The 15,562-nt window shown below is 43.0% G+C and overlaps 1 protein-coding gene across 1 annotated transcript in view; it reads right to left on the minus strand.

The window, feature by feature from the left end:
• nrxn2b (neurexin 2b) overlaps positions 1 to 15,562 on the minus strand; it is a gene marked incomplete in the record, with an annotated part of 560,348 nt that overhangs the window by 36,309 nt on the left and 508,477 nt on the right. The window contains 1 exon segment of the mRNA XM_035675730.1: positions 9,390 to 9,561. Within this exon segment, the coding sequence (XP_035531623.1) occupies positions 9,390 to 9,561 (172 nt within the window).

Here is a 15,562-nt window from a genome sequence, read left to right on the forward strand (position 1 = left end):
CCTTCCCGCTCCTCTCCCCACCAGCTGAAGCCTGCTCTGCATGAGAATGGGGGGATAGATTAAACAGCTGGGTCCTTGTCTTCTCCCTCACCGCCATTATCACGCTCACTCTGCTCCCAAGGCTGTTCCCTTCGCTTGATGTGAGAGACAACAGGAAACAATGCTATCGGACCTGGAGCTCAAGGAAATCTGATATTTAAAAGAGAGAAAAATAAGCTAGTAAATCAAACAGTGGCTCTAAGCGGTTAGATTTTGTCTTTACTTGCCAACCTTGACTAATGGACAGCAGTGGCTACTGTGTGTTTATATGTAGCCTAACATTTCCTTCAAGGGGTGATTTTACAGTTAACTTGGTCATGTCTGAGGAAATAACCCCTGATGACGTCATAATGATGTAGTTGGGGCTTGAGACAAAAAAATGTAGAATTAAAAACCCACATTACAAGCAGTCAGTTTACATCCAAAGAAGGATATTATTGGTTATTGGCATTGTAGGAAATGTAGGCGAGCAGGTGTACGTAAACATATCTCATTCACAATAAGCTCTTATTCTGACAACTTGTGGGATAATAATATAATATGGCCATTATCCCTTTTACTGTTGGTTTACATGTTATGTATTTATGCGCAGCAGTCACTAGCCAGTTATTTAGCAAAGACATGGCCCCAAGCCTTTAACAAATGAGTCTTCACATTTAAATTGTATCTTTCTAAGGCTTGGTTGTTGAGATTACAGGAGACATTTAAAGTATTTTGGTAATGATCTATTACAACTGATTATTCACAAGGCATACTATATAACTGGTGGACATACGGACTAAAAGCTGGTGTATTCTAATTATAGGGGCATACAAATAGTGTACCTTAAATAAAATGTAAGCCAAGGTATGAGAGTGAGTACATGTAAACACTGGAGTCTGGTCCACACCTATCCACACTAGTCATGTGCAGTTGACCAGCCAGCATGCCTGCAGCTCTGGACCCCCTGAGGCTCAATACATCCACCCTGAAACACTGGTGGTATCTCCACTCTGGAAGCCAGAAACCTGTCTGTCCTCCTGTGGCGCCCCATGTTCGGTGCCTGGAGCGTCGGCTGCATTAACAGCCATGATGGGGGCCTGTCCTGGGTGGGTATCACAGCTGCTGTGCTGGGGGCAGGGCAAGGGCACACAGATTGAGTGGCACCTCGGGGAGACACAAAGCAAGGACGGACGAGAGACCTGCGTGGTGGGCTTCGAGTGTAGAGTGTCTGTTTCTGTGTCTGTCTGGGAGTGCTGATAATCCAGCATATGAATCACACGCTGTTCTGTTTTGCTCTCTGTCTCCTTCTGTATCAGCGCATATGTGTGTGTCCGTATGAGTACATGTGAGTGTGTGTGTGGAGACTCTCAAAGGAGCCAACTGTATATCATGTAGCTCTGCAGGCAGCCAGATGCCCTTGTACAGGACACCCACATCGGAAATCCATCCACAAGAATGGAGATTACATTGGAGACGATTGGCCACCGGCCATCCCGCGCTCCCTCCCTCTCATAGAAACCTCTCTCTGTCAAGCTAGCCTCATTCTGTTTTTCATTAGGTAACTTTAGATGGATTGTTCTCATATCCGCTGGGTGTCTTGGAGCAGATGGGGAGAAGGAACTGCCATATGCACTGTAACCCTGTAACCCAAAAGTCTTATTTTCTTAAAACAAGTAAAAACATTTGCCAGAAAAATAGATATTGCAACCTGTTATGTCATTTTCTTTCAGTATCTTGAAAGCAGACAGAATAAAAAGTTTGCTGCACTAGAATCAAGAAAGATTTTAGAAAATTCTTGAAACATTGTTCAAATATTCTTTATGCACAGCCAGATTTGTACACTTGTTTTAAGAAAAGAAGACTTTAAGGGTTCATAAATGGATACAATTTTTTCTCATCCTACTCTTTTAAGCCAAAGATTGCAGGCAAGTTATGTTTCTTCATGTGAATTGCGGAGGGAAAGAAAGTGATTTACATACCCACCACTCTCCTTTGTTCAACGTAAACACCGATCGCCCACCGATTGTGTCTGAACGCGTTTGAAACTGATGAAATGTCACTGTTTTAGCTGCTCACTTATCTTTCATCTGTGCAGCAGTTATCAATCCAATGCGCTCGTTTTCATTTCTTCCCCTCTCGCTTCCTCACCACCTTTCATCTTGGCCACGGTGGATTTGTGTGAGGGTGGCTGCGTGAGTGAGCCAGAGAACCCCCCCCNNCCCCCCCCGCTGCCGCCACTCACACACACACTCATGGAAATCAAAGTTGTCACTTCTCTAATTACCTAAAGCAATCTTTTCCCTCTCCTGCTCTGCACTACTTAGCTGTCTCCCTCTCTCTTCCTCTTTCCTCGTCATTACTTTCTTCACTATTTCTCTGTTCTCTCTCTCTCTCTCTCTCTCCCCCCCCCTCCATCATCCCATAGCCACAGGCCAATAATTGAAGATACCTTCCAACTGTGTGAGATCCAATCAGAAGGAGTCGCAGAGCACCAGAGGCCCAATAAGAACCCACAGAAAGAGGGGGAGCTGTCATCAGTGACGAGTGACTGAGCTGGCCGCCCTCAATTAACTCTTTCTGACTTTTTTTTTGCTGTTGATGAGTACAATAAAAATCTGAACTATGCCAGATGTCAGTCATGCTTTACATCAGATCAATGGCCTAGGAGGACTAACAGGTTCAATTATTTTGCTTAGGTGTGTTATTTAACTCCAAAAACCTGTTAACACCAATGACTACGGGAATTAATAACATGTGTAATTTACATGTTAATTTAGCCAAAACAGATTAAAAGAGAGTCACTGAGCTACTTAATGGTATATCAGTGGTACCATTGAAACAGTAATTCCCTTCTTCACAAGGGACGTAGTGTTCAAATCCTTTTCTTAAGTAGAAGCAGAAGACAAGAGAGCTCTACACTCATTTGCGGTTCAGTATAAAGCTTTCATCTCAAATTCAACATTTTGATAATTATCTGTTTTTAAATAATTTAAAACTAGATAGCTAACTACTTTATATTGTCTTGATGGTTTTAACATATGATGTATCATATGTTTCATACCATTATATGTTTTTCATGTAAAATTATAACTGAAACTATAGAATAGCCGTCAAACTAATGTAATGGAGTAAAAAGTTCAATATTTCTATCTTATATGCAGTGGAATATAAGTTAAAAGTAGCAGAAAGCAGACATATTCAAGTTTAATTTACAAATTTACACACTACAAATTCGCCTTCAAATGAGCCTAGCTTACAGTATATGGAGGTACTTGTTTAAACATTAAGATAGTAAGATGGTTTCCTGCCAACGGTGACACAAAGCCACACTTTGCTCTGTGCATCAGCCCGCACACTCATCTATCATCTTCTGCTTGGTGGACCATCAGTCACACAGGGCTGCTTTGACACTCCATGCTTGAAGGCCGAGCTAATGAAGTGAAAGCGAGTCCACGCTCAGCTTAAGTCCATATGCCTCCAGCCATTTGTCTGACTGTGTTGTCTTATATAGAGTGCACCCCTCTCCTGTCCTAATCCTGTTGCTCTCCCCTACTTTTAGCATTTTAACTGGTACCACTGAGTGCTCCCATATTGCTTTTGCCAAAGGGAAGAGGTGAGCAGATCTTCTGCCTCTGCCTCTCCCTCCTCACACTGTCTCTTTATATTCCTTGCTTATTCATGGTTGGTTTTCTTTCTCTCTCAGCGTGGAGGTCGCAAATACAAAGATGGATATCTAGAAACACTGGAGACATAAAGGCTGTGATAAAAAGGGGTAGGAGGGAGGAAAGAGCGCAGCCGAGAGCTTTGTTGACCCCTTTTCTTGGACCATTTATCTGAGGAGTAAGAACATCCTAACAGCTCAGCCGGAAGAGCTGGAGCTGACCTCGCCGGCACAAAGAGTCTCTCCTCCTCTGTGAATCCACGTCTCTCTTCTTCCCTTTTTCCTCTCTCTAATGGTCAGCCTTCACGCTGAACGGATCCCCTAAATGCCTTACAGAATGGAAACAGGGAATGACAATAGCACTCTCTTTGTGCTTTGTCTATCTTTCCTCTTTCTTTCCCCGCACTTGATTTATGATCTGTATTAAGTGGTGTGTTGATCTACTCAAAATGAACACTGTCACACTAGAGTGCATTTCGAGTAGCAAGTAATGTTTGATATGAAATTATTCCTGGGCTCGTGTACAATGCCATATTGTGTGTGTCTGTATGTGCCTGTGTGTGCTGTATGGTACTGTACCAGCTACGTGTAATCTTCCCTGCTGTGATGCAATCCAATTTGCGAAGTGCTTATTATTCAGTAACATGCAAAGCCTCATCCATCACTGCAGTGACAGGACCTAGCTTCCAGCACATATACTATGATCTCGCCCTCCTTTTTTTCCAACCGCTCTCTCACTTCATTCCTCTTCTCCTTCAGTCTGTCATTTTCCATGCACTTTGTTGTAGAGTACTATTGCTTTTCATATCTTCTATATCCCCTGCCTTCAACCTCTTCATCCATGCATTACCAGCACCCCCACCACTTCCTCTTTCTTTTAATTCTACTCAACTGCAGCCCAGTCGGAAACTGAAGCTAAATGGCAGCTTTATAGAAGATCTACTGCCTGTAAACACTGGCAAGTGAGGAAGAAACGGTGCGTGTGGAAAAAAGACGGCGCACTATGCGCTCTCATTGGTCATAATGACACAGTTATGAGGCAGCAAAATATGGTAATCACAGCCAATACACTGCGATAGTGACAATATAACTACGGTTGTAAAATGCATAATGATTATTCAAAGCTCAGGGGGCATCACAACAAAGTCCAAATGCCAAGTGTGGCGTAAACCCACAGGAAATAGATGGATTTTTCCAGAAGCTCCCTTCTTACCGTAATGTCACCATTTACTGTGGTGAATTACTATAATCACAAAAAGAGTTAATGTGAGGTGACATTCAACACCTCCATTCCCACTCGCAGGTATTCTCTCAAACATGATATACATCCATATAAGCCCATTAAAGCGACCATATCTGTATAGATCTGTACATATAGCCACACAAAAGCAAACACAAAACATGTACAGACACACACCCAGACAACACTATGTCTCATACACACACACACACACACACACACACACACACACACACCTTCTTTCACCACTCAGAAACATTTTCTCCCTTGAATCTTTCCTCTCTTCCTTCATTTTTAGGATGGGGACTAATGGTGTATCCGACCTCCCCTCCCCTATATGATCCGATAGGGAGTGAAGAGGAGGTGACTAGAGGCTGAATGACAACAGGCCATAAAATAGAGACACTTCACAATAACGACTTTTTAAGATACAAATACTGATCATTATGAACTGATGTTGCTGGTGGTTGATTATTATAACACACACACACTCAAGTTTAAAACACACTTCCACAATTTCTGTCAAACACACACACACACACACACACATACGCACGGGGCAAAGTTTTTGTTTTCTGATATTTTCTTGATTTTGTGAATATATTTCTTTTTCTTTTTACTCTAATTGCAAATAAAGAATTTGAATTTTTTTAGTTTATAGAATAACATAATACTTATTGACTCCTTTCCAGATATGCACTTCAACAAATAATCAGAGGTTAAAAAAATATTGCAACACTGTCTCTGCTGCGTGATTACAAAACACATCAGCAATGAATGCTCGCAGATGTAAAATTGGGATTTAATATCAATATTATAGATACAATCAGATCATTAAAGTGAAAAGATAAAACTTTAAAAAAAGAAAATTACACATTATTTGTTCTCACAAAAGTTGAATTTATTAACAAAAAAAATGCACCCTTCTTTCGGTCACTAATATTAGCTAATATTAGTAAACCTTTGGTACATTGGACTTCACTCAGTTTACTGACTTTGTGACCCCCTCTACTACTGTTATAGTAGGTTTTAGCATTTAGCATCATAACCTATTTATCACTTGTGACCATTGTTTAGCAAAAGATACAAAGTAAAGCTGTAGTCTGGTAACAGCTCAAGGTTTAACTTTTTGAATCAATTCAGAAAATGAAAACTCTACTTCCCTTTTGCTAAACCGAAATGAAATGAGAAATTCTTCAGGGCAATGGTATAAAATTGCAAATAAACTATTGCAGACTACACAATTAGCCATATCATATCTGCTACCTTTCTCACAGCAGATGACCAGTAAATAAAGGGAGTCGGGTGTGAAATGATACAATTACAGTCCGTATGGCACTTCTGCTAACATCTGCCTGTTTATCTGCGGCCAGGTTGAGGTGCTCAGTGTGACACAGGGTTGATTTTTTATTGAGCCAGTCTGCCATTTTGGGAATGTGGAAGGTGGGGTGGGCCAATAACTGTTGCTGCTGGACCCACTGGGGACACCTGACACACTGGATTAGCTGGCCGGGTGCTCCTCTGACACTTTTTGTCTGCTTTCTGTCCATCAAATGAATACATGCACACGCACACACACACACACACACACACACACACACACACACACAAGATGCACTATGTCATGCACACGGATCTACGTGAACACTGTCGCGCGTAGAATCAGACTGAAACACCCACAGACACACACTCCCTGAGGATTACAAACATCACTTCATGGGACATCAGGAGACGTGTTGCTTTGCCGTTGAATGTGCCTGACCCGTGACGACCATGTTTGCTGTCAACATCCTGTCTCTACAAATCATCACCTCGCATTGGCCTTCTGCTTATAAGCCTGCTGCTGCAAGCCTGGGCAGTGAGGGAGGCTCCGTGTGGAAAACGATGCAAACACTTCAGAATCTTACATATATATTTGGACTGCAGCTCTAATTATAGTGTGTAAATATGTGTGTGTCAGAATAAGATACAGAAAGATAACCTGTGACATATTTACAGTCTCTCTTTTATCCCCACTGTCCTTGTCCTTGTAGCAGTCCACTGGGAACTTTCAAATTTTTTAGGCCATGGTCTACGAAAGAGTAAATCCCACATGTAACTCTTTGTATGCACAAAGCATTAGACAGGGCTCAACACTGCAGTGGCATCCCCAATGAGACTGCCTGATGTGGGTCACAACCGTCCCTTTGGGGAGGGAGATTTCACAGGACTGTACTTCCTTGTTGTGTTAGAGGAACCAGACAAATTTGGCACCTGTAACACCTAACAGAATGCTCCATTGGAGGCATCTTTCATGACAACTTGCTCTGTTTTCTTCTAGCTACATGGACATTTTTAAGACTCAGGGTTCCACTGGGACAGCATGGCAAGGATATCGCATAATATAAGCATCAAGAAAACAAAGTGGGTCTGATGTTGTGAGTGGGGTGTATTTTGTCCCGTTTAGAGAATCATCAGATGTCCAATCTCCAATCTGGGTCACAGTAACTTGATTCACCAAGGGAGCCCCCCCCCCATTACCTTCTCCTCTCTACAAAATATAACCCCTCTCTCTCTCTTTACACACCTCTTGTGTCAGATATGAAGTTGCCATCCAAACACCCCCACTGCAATCCCTCACTCACTCTTTTATGAGGGCGCATTCCTCCGCCCTTTTGTGCCACAGCCTCAACCGAACTTTTGCTTTCCTAATGTGTAACATCTCTGTTTCCCCAGGACGCCGCCCCATCAGACGATGATGACTGGAACCTTCAAAGCAGGTGCCGGCGCCTTCAGAGCAAGAGCCCAAAAATAGTTTGAGTGTATCTAGCTCACATAAATGAATCAAAGCTATTCTACACACCCACCAAGCAACCCCCCCTTTACTTCATCCATTTCCATTCCTTAGTCCCCATAACCTCCTAAAACTTCAGATGGGCTCCAGCCCCCGGCAGACGAACACAAAACCCGTCTAGTAAACTAACAAACAACAATAAAATAACACTCTTCAATTCTTGATCAGCAGAGGAAAAGGAAATAAAGATTTGACAAAGACAACAAGAGCGGCGAGGGGGGCGGAAGGAAAGAGGAACAAAAAGAATACAATATGGGCTGTGCATTAATGTTTCTTGATGAAACAAAACATACATTTGGATGATGACACTCACTTGCCAATGTTAACAGGCTGCTCTGCTGTTATTTTCTGAGCGGTTAACGCTATTGTTAGTTGAAGGCTCCTCTTTGGAGCGTGTGCTGTAGCGAAAAGGGCTGCATTTCCATCATAATAACAACTGAAAAGAGTGAACTGTCACAGGGCGCTTCCTCTCCTGGCTGTGATGCATGCCCCTCAGTCTGGCCTCGCTGTGCTGATGGATGAGCAAGAGAATACGCTTCCCTCAATGCCAAAACAAAGCCTCAAAATATGGGATCACTGCTGAGACAGAGAATGTCACAGACCCATTGCTCTATATGTCAACTAGAGTAAATATCATGGCCACATTAGTAGCACTCTCCCTGCTGTTTGAAACAATGACAATACGTAATAAGTGTTTTTAGACAATGGTCATTTTTTGATATCAAAGGGGATGGACAAAATTGGTTGTAAATTCATGAATGTACCAGAGCTTAGAGATTTGTTTTCCATGTGATCATTAACTCCTATCACTGGCGCGTCTGGCTTAGGGTGGTGTTAACTAAATGTAAACTTGTGACGGGAACACAAAATGTCTTCCTGTGAACAACCATGAACAAAGGGGGAACACATTGGAGAGAGAAATTAAGTGAGAGCTTCTGAGCAGCCAAAAATAGCCTCATAATTCATGCCGAAATAGAATACCATGATTGTGGTTAAACAACAAGCTGGGGAATTAGCACACTCCCAGCAGTGACTCATCGGGTGTTTGCCCTTGTTTAAAGTCTGTATGTGTAACAATGTTGCGTCTGTGTTTATCTTGGAGCCGAGGCATGACTTATAAACACCTCCACATACTTTCCCAGCATGAAAGTGTCCTCCCTCTGTATCCTACCTGATACCCATGCTCACCAACCATACCTGCCTGGCATACTCATATTCTGCTGGCCTCGATTCAATGCTGGCTTTCACAGTGCCAGGAGCTACAATGGTAGACCAATTGCAGAGAGCTGGATGCTCTTAGATGGAAGATTGCTTGCCTCAGGAAGGTTGCTTTGCTCTTCCTGCCTTTTAGACCAGAACCTGACTTAATCACCTAGAATAATGCAGGCACGCTCTAAATATGAATGTCACAATAAATAAACTAGAGCCCTCACAGAATGTTCTATAAAAATCACTTTTAGTGGCACACGGAAGACTGAATTAATGAATAATAATTATTTTCCAAAGCTCCTTCTTTCTCTCTCCAATGTGTTAACCACTGTGTTTATCTGAGAATTCAATATTGTAAAAGGTTCAAATCCAATTCAAATACTCCCTCCCTCCCTCCGTCCCCAGATTGGGGCCCCTATTCCTACCTGAGGGGAAACGTTCGATGACAGGCTGGTTGTCCACCTGTAGTGTGGCATTGCCACCACTGCGTGTGAACCGCACCACATGGTATTTGCCGTCGCTCACCATCACCGCGCTCTCCTCGATGATTATGTCGTCCGTTCCCACGTTGAAGATCACGCCGATCTTTCCCCGTTCCTTTAGACAGAGGACAACAAAGAACATCATGACAAAAATGCACTTACATACAGAAAAACTCAACTTTATTAGTAAAAGCACTTTATTAGTACATTAGTACAAGGTGAAGGTTGAACAAGGTTAACACAGGCAAGTCATCACAAGTTCTTTCCTTTCTGTCCATCCTATCAAATAAAACTGCCCTTTTCTCCATAACTAACAGCCCATTGTTTCACAGATAAAATTAACCCTTCCCTGTCTCATGTCCCGCCCCAACATCCTTGTTTAAAAGTAAATACAATGTATCTAAGATGTTTGATACCAGTTCAGTGATTTAAGTAATTAGTAAAAGTATTTGGAACATTCTGTACTCTAGGGGCATTCTAGTGGGAATGTCAGTCAGTCAGTCCATCACTTTGGACCAGACTTAAATGTCTCAACAGCTACTGGATGGATTGTCATGATATTTTATACGGATAGTCATGTCCCCCTCGGGATGATTTGTAATTTAGTATTTAGCTAAAAGCACTGCTGTGTTAAATATGCATTGTGCCTTAGTACAGCTTTGCAGAGCTGCAGGCGTGGTTGTACTGTAGACTCGAAGTCTTGTTTCCACTTTGAAAACCTAAAACCACATTTCAGGAGGTATACTGAACACTCTTTATTACTGATATCCCATTTCATATTTTTAACCATCAATAAATAAAGATACGCTCTTCAGAGAAGTCAGGTTTGAGTTTGCATCACATAATAGGGATCCGAGTAAAGAACCTGCATTAATGTTTCATGCCAATAGACATGATAAGGTTGCTCCTTTGCTGTCCTATGGCAAAAATCAAAAGATTTTTTCCTCGAGTCACCAAAAAGGCCCTCAGCGCCTGTAGCCTGATGACGCTGTGAGCATCAGATCTCACACACATCAGCCCGATAAAGAACAGAGTACTTGTTGAGGACTCAGGCACCTTTAGTATTCATCAACCCGGTGACCCCCTCCCCTCTCCCATCTATTAGTGTTGACAGCCGCCCACTGCTTCGAGTTTATTACAGTCAACCGCCTACTCTACTCTCATCTCCCGCCATCTCTCTGCTCTCCCTCTGTGGTTCCTGTCCTCAGTCCCAGGAAAGGTCAAAGTCATTTACAGAGTTACAGCCTGCCAGGGAGGCACAGAACAAGAGTGAGAGAGAGCGAGAGAGAGAAACAGACAGAGTACATACCAGACAGCACAATTACAGACAAATCCTCTGTCTGGCAGTAAATCTTCTGTTGCAATTTTATTCTACACAGCCATAAGATCCAAAGCAGTGACTGTCCTGTTGCCTATACCATTGGCAGGAACACTTCTGGTTGTCACTTCAGGTCAAGCTCATTTGAACAGATCGGTCACTTTTGCACACCGCTACCTGCCCATTCCAGCAACAACTTCATTGATTCCATTATCTCATTAGCTATGTGCATTTATTTTGCCACCTTCCATATGCTGAGATATTCAGAGGTGAACGTGTGGCTTTCGCTTGCAGCGCTTTTCCATTATTCATGGCTGATTAAGTATTTAAAAAAGGAAAATAAACCACCCTAATGTTAACAGAACTTAAAATAGCAAGTTAATTGAGTAAATAAGTGCAGAGGTTGTGCGGTAAGTTAATGAGCAGTATAATCACAGCCAAATTTATGTGCATCCTAACCACTCTTTGGTGCTGTATAAAGTGGTTACAGTATTCAGACAAGGCCACAGTATGGCCATGCACTGATGACAGCCACGATTAGGGTATTAATTGAGCATGCTCAAATGTCGCTGCAAGTGCTGGTGGCCAAGATTAATGGCTTAGAAGGATGCACGGAATATAAGTTAAACAGTCAGAATAAGTAAGAAGAATCAATATGGAAGCACAACAGGAAACAGAGCCAGCTGAGCGCTCTCCTACATGAAGATCAGAACTAAGTTCTGGGTGGATGGAGTTTCTTAGAGTGGAGCTTGATGGACTGGCTCAACAGATGATCTCATTCTGCAAAGAGGGCTGAACGTCTCAAATGGCAAAGTGCTTCCAGCTTCTTGGGCACTTAATCAATTGATTCATGTTATGGACTGACCCTCGCAGTCTTTCTGCCCGCTCTCCCTATGCATGCTGAAATCCAATATTGATTCTGAGACATGAATATGAATACTGTCAGAGAGCGATTAGCGAGGCGCACGTGAATGAAAATGTAATCAAAGCTTTGACTAGTGATACCTTTGAGATACTGCAGCAAGAAAAACAAAATGGAGAGGGTGAGTGAAATGCTTTTGGGATCATCTCCATTACAGCCCACGCACTAGGAAGCTTAGAATAATCATGACACCTTTGCCTGGAGAATTAATTCAATTTGCTAAGGCAAAGCAGAATGAATCCATGCTATTATGACTGAAAAGCAGAGGGGAGAGTGAATTTGAGTGATATTTACAGAGAGATTAGCATTTGTGTTCCGCAACATTAGGGTTCTTCCCGGTGCTGGGGGAATGTATTGAGCCCATTACGGTGGGAAGCCGCTGGGAACCAGTGCTTTTTTAAAAATGATTTTAGTGTAGTGGTAATGACATTTTAATGGCCATTTCCCTTAAGCGAACATATCTCTGGAAACAGAAGGAAAAAAACCTCTTTGAATGACTGGGAGCAGTCAAGCCTGCAACATTGAAATGAAGGGACTGGTGGGTAACTGACAATAAGCCCTGGCTGCTCTTTAAACACCACTGCTTCTAAACTACTGCTTAGCAGCCCTTAATCTGCTGCAGCTGTCGGCTAATGTCAGGAGTAAGAATGTTACGATTTCACTCTTTTATCCAGAGGTTAGCTCATCTTACTTCTCTCTCTGTGGGTCAATCAGCGGTGTAGGTAGGGGGTCCACTGTGAACTAGAGGAAAAGAGCTCTGCTTTATGCATTTTCAATTACAACCGATTAAAACCTCAAGTGCCTGAGGAAGACAGCATTTATTTGATCTCCTGAGTTCAACTAAACAAAGATCTTCAATGATAGGGGTTGGTTGGAAATACCTACAGATGGGAATGAGATTCAGTTTCAGCTAAATTAGTTTTGGTTTTGTTCCATCGAGTTTCATAGAGTTTATCTGATGAGAAAGCTAGTTAAGAAAAAACTTCTAGAATATTAATTACCCAAGCACAAACTTGACGTCCTTGACAAATATGTGAGATCTTGATACAACAAAAAGATGTTTTCTTCACAGAAGAAACTGCTGATCAGCTGCTCACACAACAGTGAGTTGATGACAGAGTTTAGCTGCCAGACAAAAAAAAGTTTGTGTAATCCTCTCATTAGAGTCTCTGCGTCCTTTTTCTCAAAGACAGAGAAAATTGGCTTTGGAATTCAGTGCAGCAGCCACAGACGAGAAAGAGCAGTGCTGGAATACGGAAAGCATTTCCGTCTGAAATATTTCAACATGACCTTGCGATGCGCAAGAGCGCGTCGAGGTAAACGCTGCCGGCGAGAGCGGAATGAGAATAAGGCAGCGCCAGAACGAGGCCGCGGTCGGCGTGTGTGTATCAGGGTTATCAGCCAGCCTCAGAGAGCTCTCACTGATCACGCCGAGCAGAAGAGGAAGAGGGAGCGGAGGAGGAGGAGGAGCAAGGGGCAGAGAGAAACACTGTGCGATAAAAGGACAGAGGGAACCTTGATGATCCTCCAGGGCCTCAAGGTACACTGAGTTCAAAGCTGCTTTTGAAGATGTCAAGATCTCGTTCTCTGTTCGCAGCACACACTGGTAGTCAACTAAGAAGGGGAAAATAGACAAAGGGGGAACGGGGATGCATTTGTGAAGGATTTGTTTTTTGGTTTCATTTCTTTATAGAGAGCTCAATCATGATGCGCTTCTTCTCTAACACCCCCTACAGCTCCATCTCCGCACACATCTTCCCCTTGATCTATTTGCATTTCCTCAATGTCTTTCTGCATTTCCCTCTCAAAACTGCTACATGAGCGTCAAGCGATTAAACAGAGAAAAACAACAGAGGTGGAACTGCTGCATGGACTGGAGGGTGGATTCAGCAAGCCAGATATGGTTGTTTAAATCACACAGGGCATTTTGCATTTTGCTGTATCAACGCCTCAAGAGACGGTCCAGAAACGTGGCTGACCACTTCAGGAATTTGCTGATGCTAATGATTTGGTTTGACAGATTTCATATTAATAGTCCTGTGGGTGGTGGAAATGCAAACTATTCATCGGCCTCTTTCTCGTTTCCCCAATAATGATCTATCACAGCCTGTATCTGCTTGAGCCTAACTTGACATACCAGTGTAAGTATGCGGAGCTGCAGTATTTATGAGCCTATGAATCAGCCAGTGGAGCAGCATGGACAGAGAAATAACTGATAAATAGATTTTTACTGGATGCCCAACAAAAAGCAATACATTTTTTTGCCCTCTTTTTCTATGGACACACACATCTGACACCACGTGGTGCAAGGCAGCTTAATATTTCATACAGTGTTACAGCTTGAGCAAGCATTTCCACTTATCTCTCTGCACTAATGTTAAATTTTATGTGTTATTTACAGTCACAGATTAATATTGGTGGATATTTTTAAGATATCTCACTGCCTGCTGCAACCGAGCCAGATATACCATCATATGGTATCTCTGCATCTCCCTTTTCGGGGTAATTCTGGCTCTGTTCGGCTAATCAGCTTGTCAACATGTATGCATAATGCCCATGAGAGGAGATCTGCCGTGGCATCTGCTACAAGGAGAACAGTATAGCGGGGCTAATCTTCCACTCTGAAACTGCAGCGTTATGTAAGAAGAAACAGGCTGTTGCATAACATGTAGACTCCTTACCGGCTAAATCACCGCACTGTCTGTTCACCTAACGTCTTCAGAGTGTCTGTGACAGGAAGAGGCACACATTATGAGGACGAATAGTCATTTTGGAGTGGGAATACTGTTATTTAGTGCTCAGAATTCACATTTTCCCTTCTCAACATTCACCTCAAATGACACAGGGCTCATACACTCAGAGCTACATGTGTTTTGTTTCGATTTAGGCGACAGAGAAAAAGAGGAAGGCGGTGACAAAACAGTCACTTTTCGGAGAGGATATGCTTGCTTTAATTTACCACACCTTCTCTCGGTTTCCGCTCAGCCAACTCATTTGTATGTGTTTGCCGTGATCTCCAGCAGTCACCTTGACAAAGTTGCCCCCCCATCTCCTCATCTTAATAGCACTTTATCTCCCTGTCCCTCCCCGCTCCAAGTCTTTCATTGCGTTGCCTCTTTTCAGCGACGGTGGTCACGGCAGTCCGTTCTTTCCTGCTTTGAAAACGACAAGTGGCCGCTCTGACCGAGAATCAGATCTCATTGAAAAATTTATGAGTTGTTAGACAAATGTGTGTGTGTGAGTGTGTGCATCTGAATTCGTCTCCCATCTGAGCATGACTCATGCTGTGCTTGCCCATTTGTCCCAGAGTATACACACACACACACACCACACAGGCACACACACCACACACACACCACACACCACACACACACACACAAACTGGCAGCGTGCCAAGATGCTGCAGAGGGAAGCAACATTTATGCTAAAGAAGGGGGGGATAAATCAGCCAAAACATCATCCTCTATAATCCTGATTATGTTGTCAGCTATCACCAAAACTCCTCATTCACTCAGCGTCAGCCTCCAATTTCAAGCAGAAAAACAACATAACACAGACAAATGTAAACACAAGCACACATACATACCTTGAGTTGATTCCTGCATGATTTGCCACCCACTGAGACTGCTGATGGATGGTGTCCTTCAGCCAAAATGACATCACGACCTGTAGGTGTAGAACCTGACCTACCCACTCTCACCATAACACAGGCCGCAGCATACTTATATGCAAACATGAGAACGTCCTTGAGTGAGGTTACACTGAACCCAGCACACAACACGGCCTTGGTACAAAGCGGCAGAGCTGATGGATACACACGACGCACACACATCATTTGTGTAGCTTTTCCCTAGTTGCGGATCCAACTGATTACCC

The sequence above is a fragment of the Morone saxatilis genome, unplaced genomic scaffold (genome assembly GCF_004916995.1).
Source record: "Morone saxatilis isolate NCDOM2014 unplaced genomic scaffold, NCSU_SB_2.0 Contig4, whole genome shotgun sequence".
Taxonomy (NCBI): domain Eukaryota; kingdom Metazoa; phylum Chordata; class Actinopteri; family Moronidae; genus Morone; species Morone saxatilis.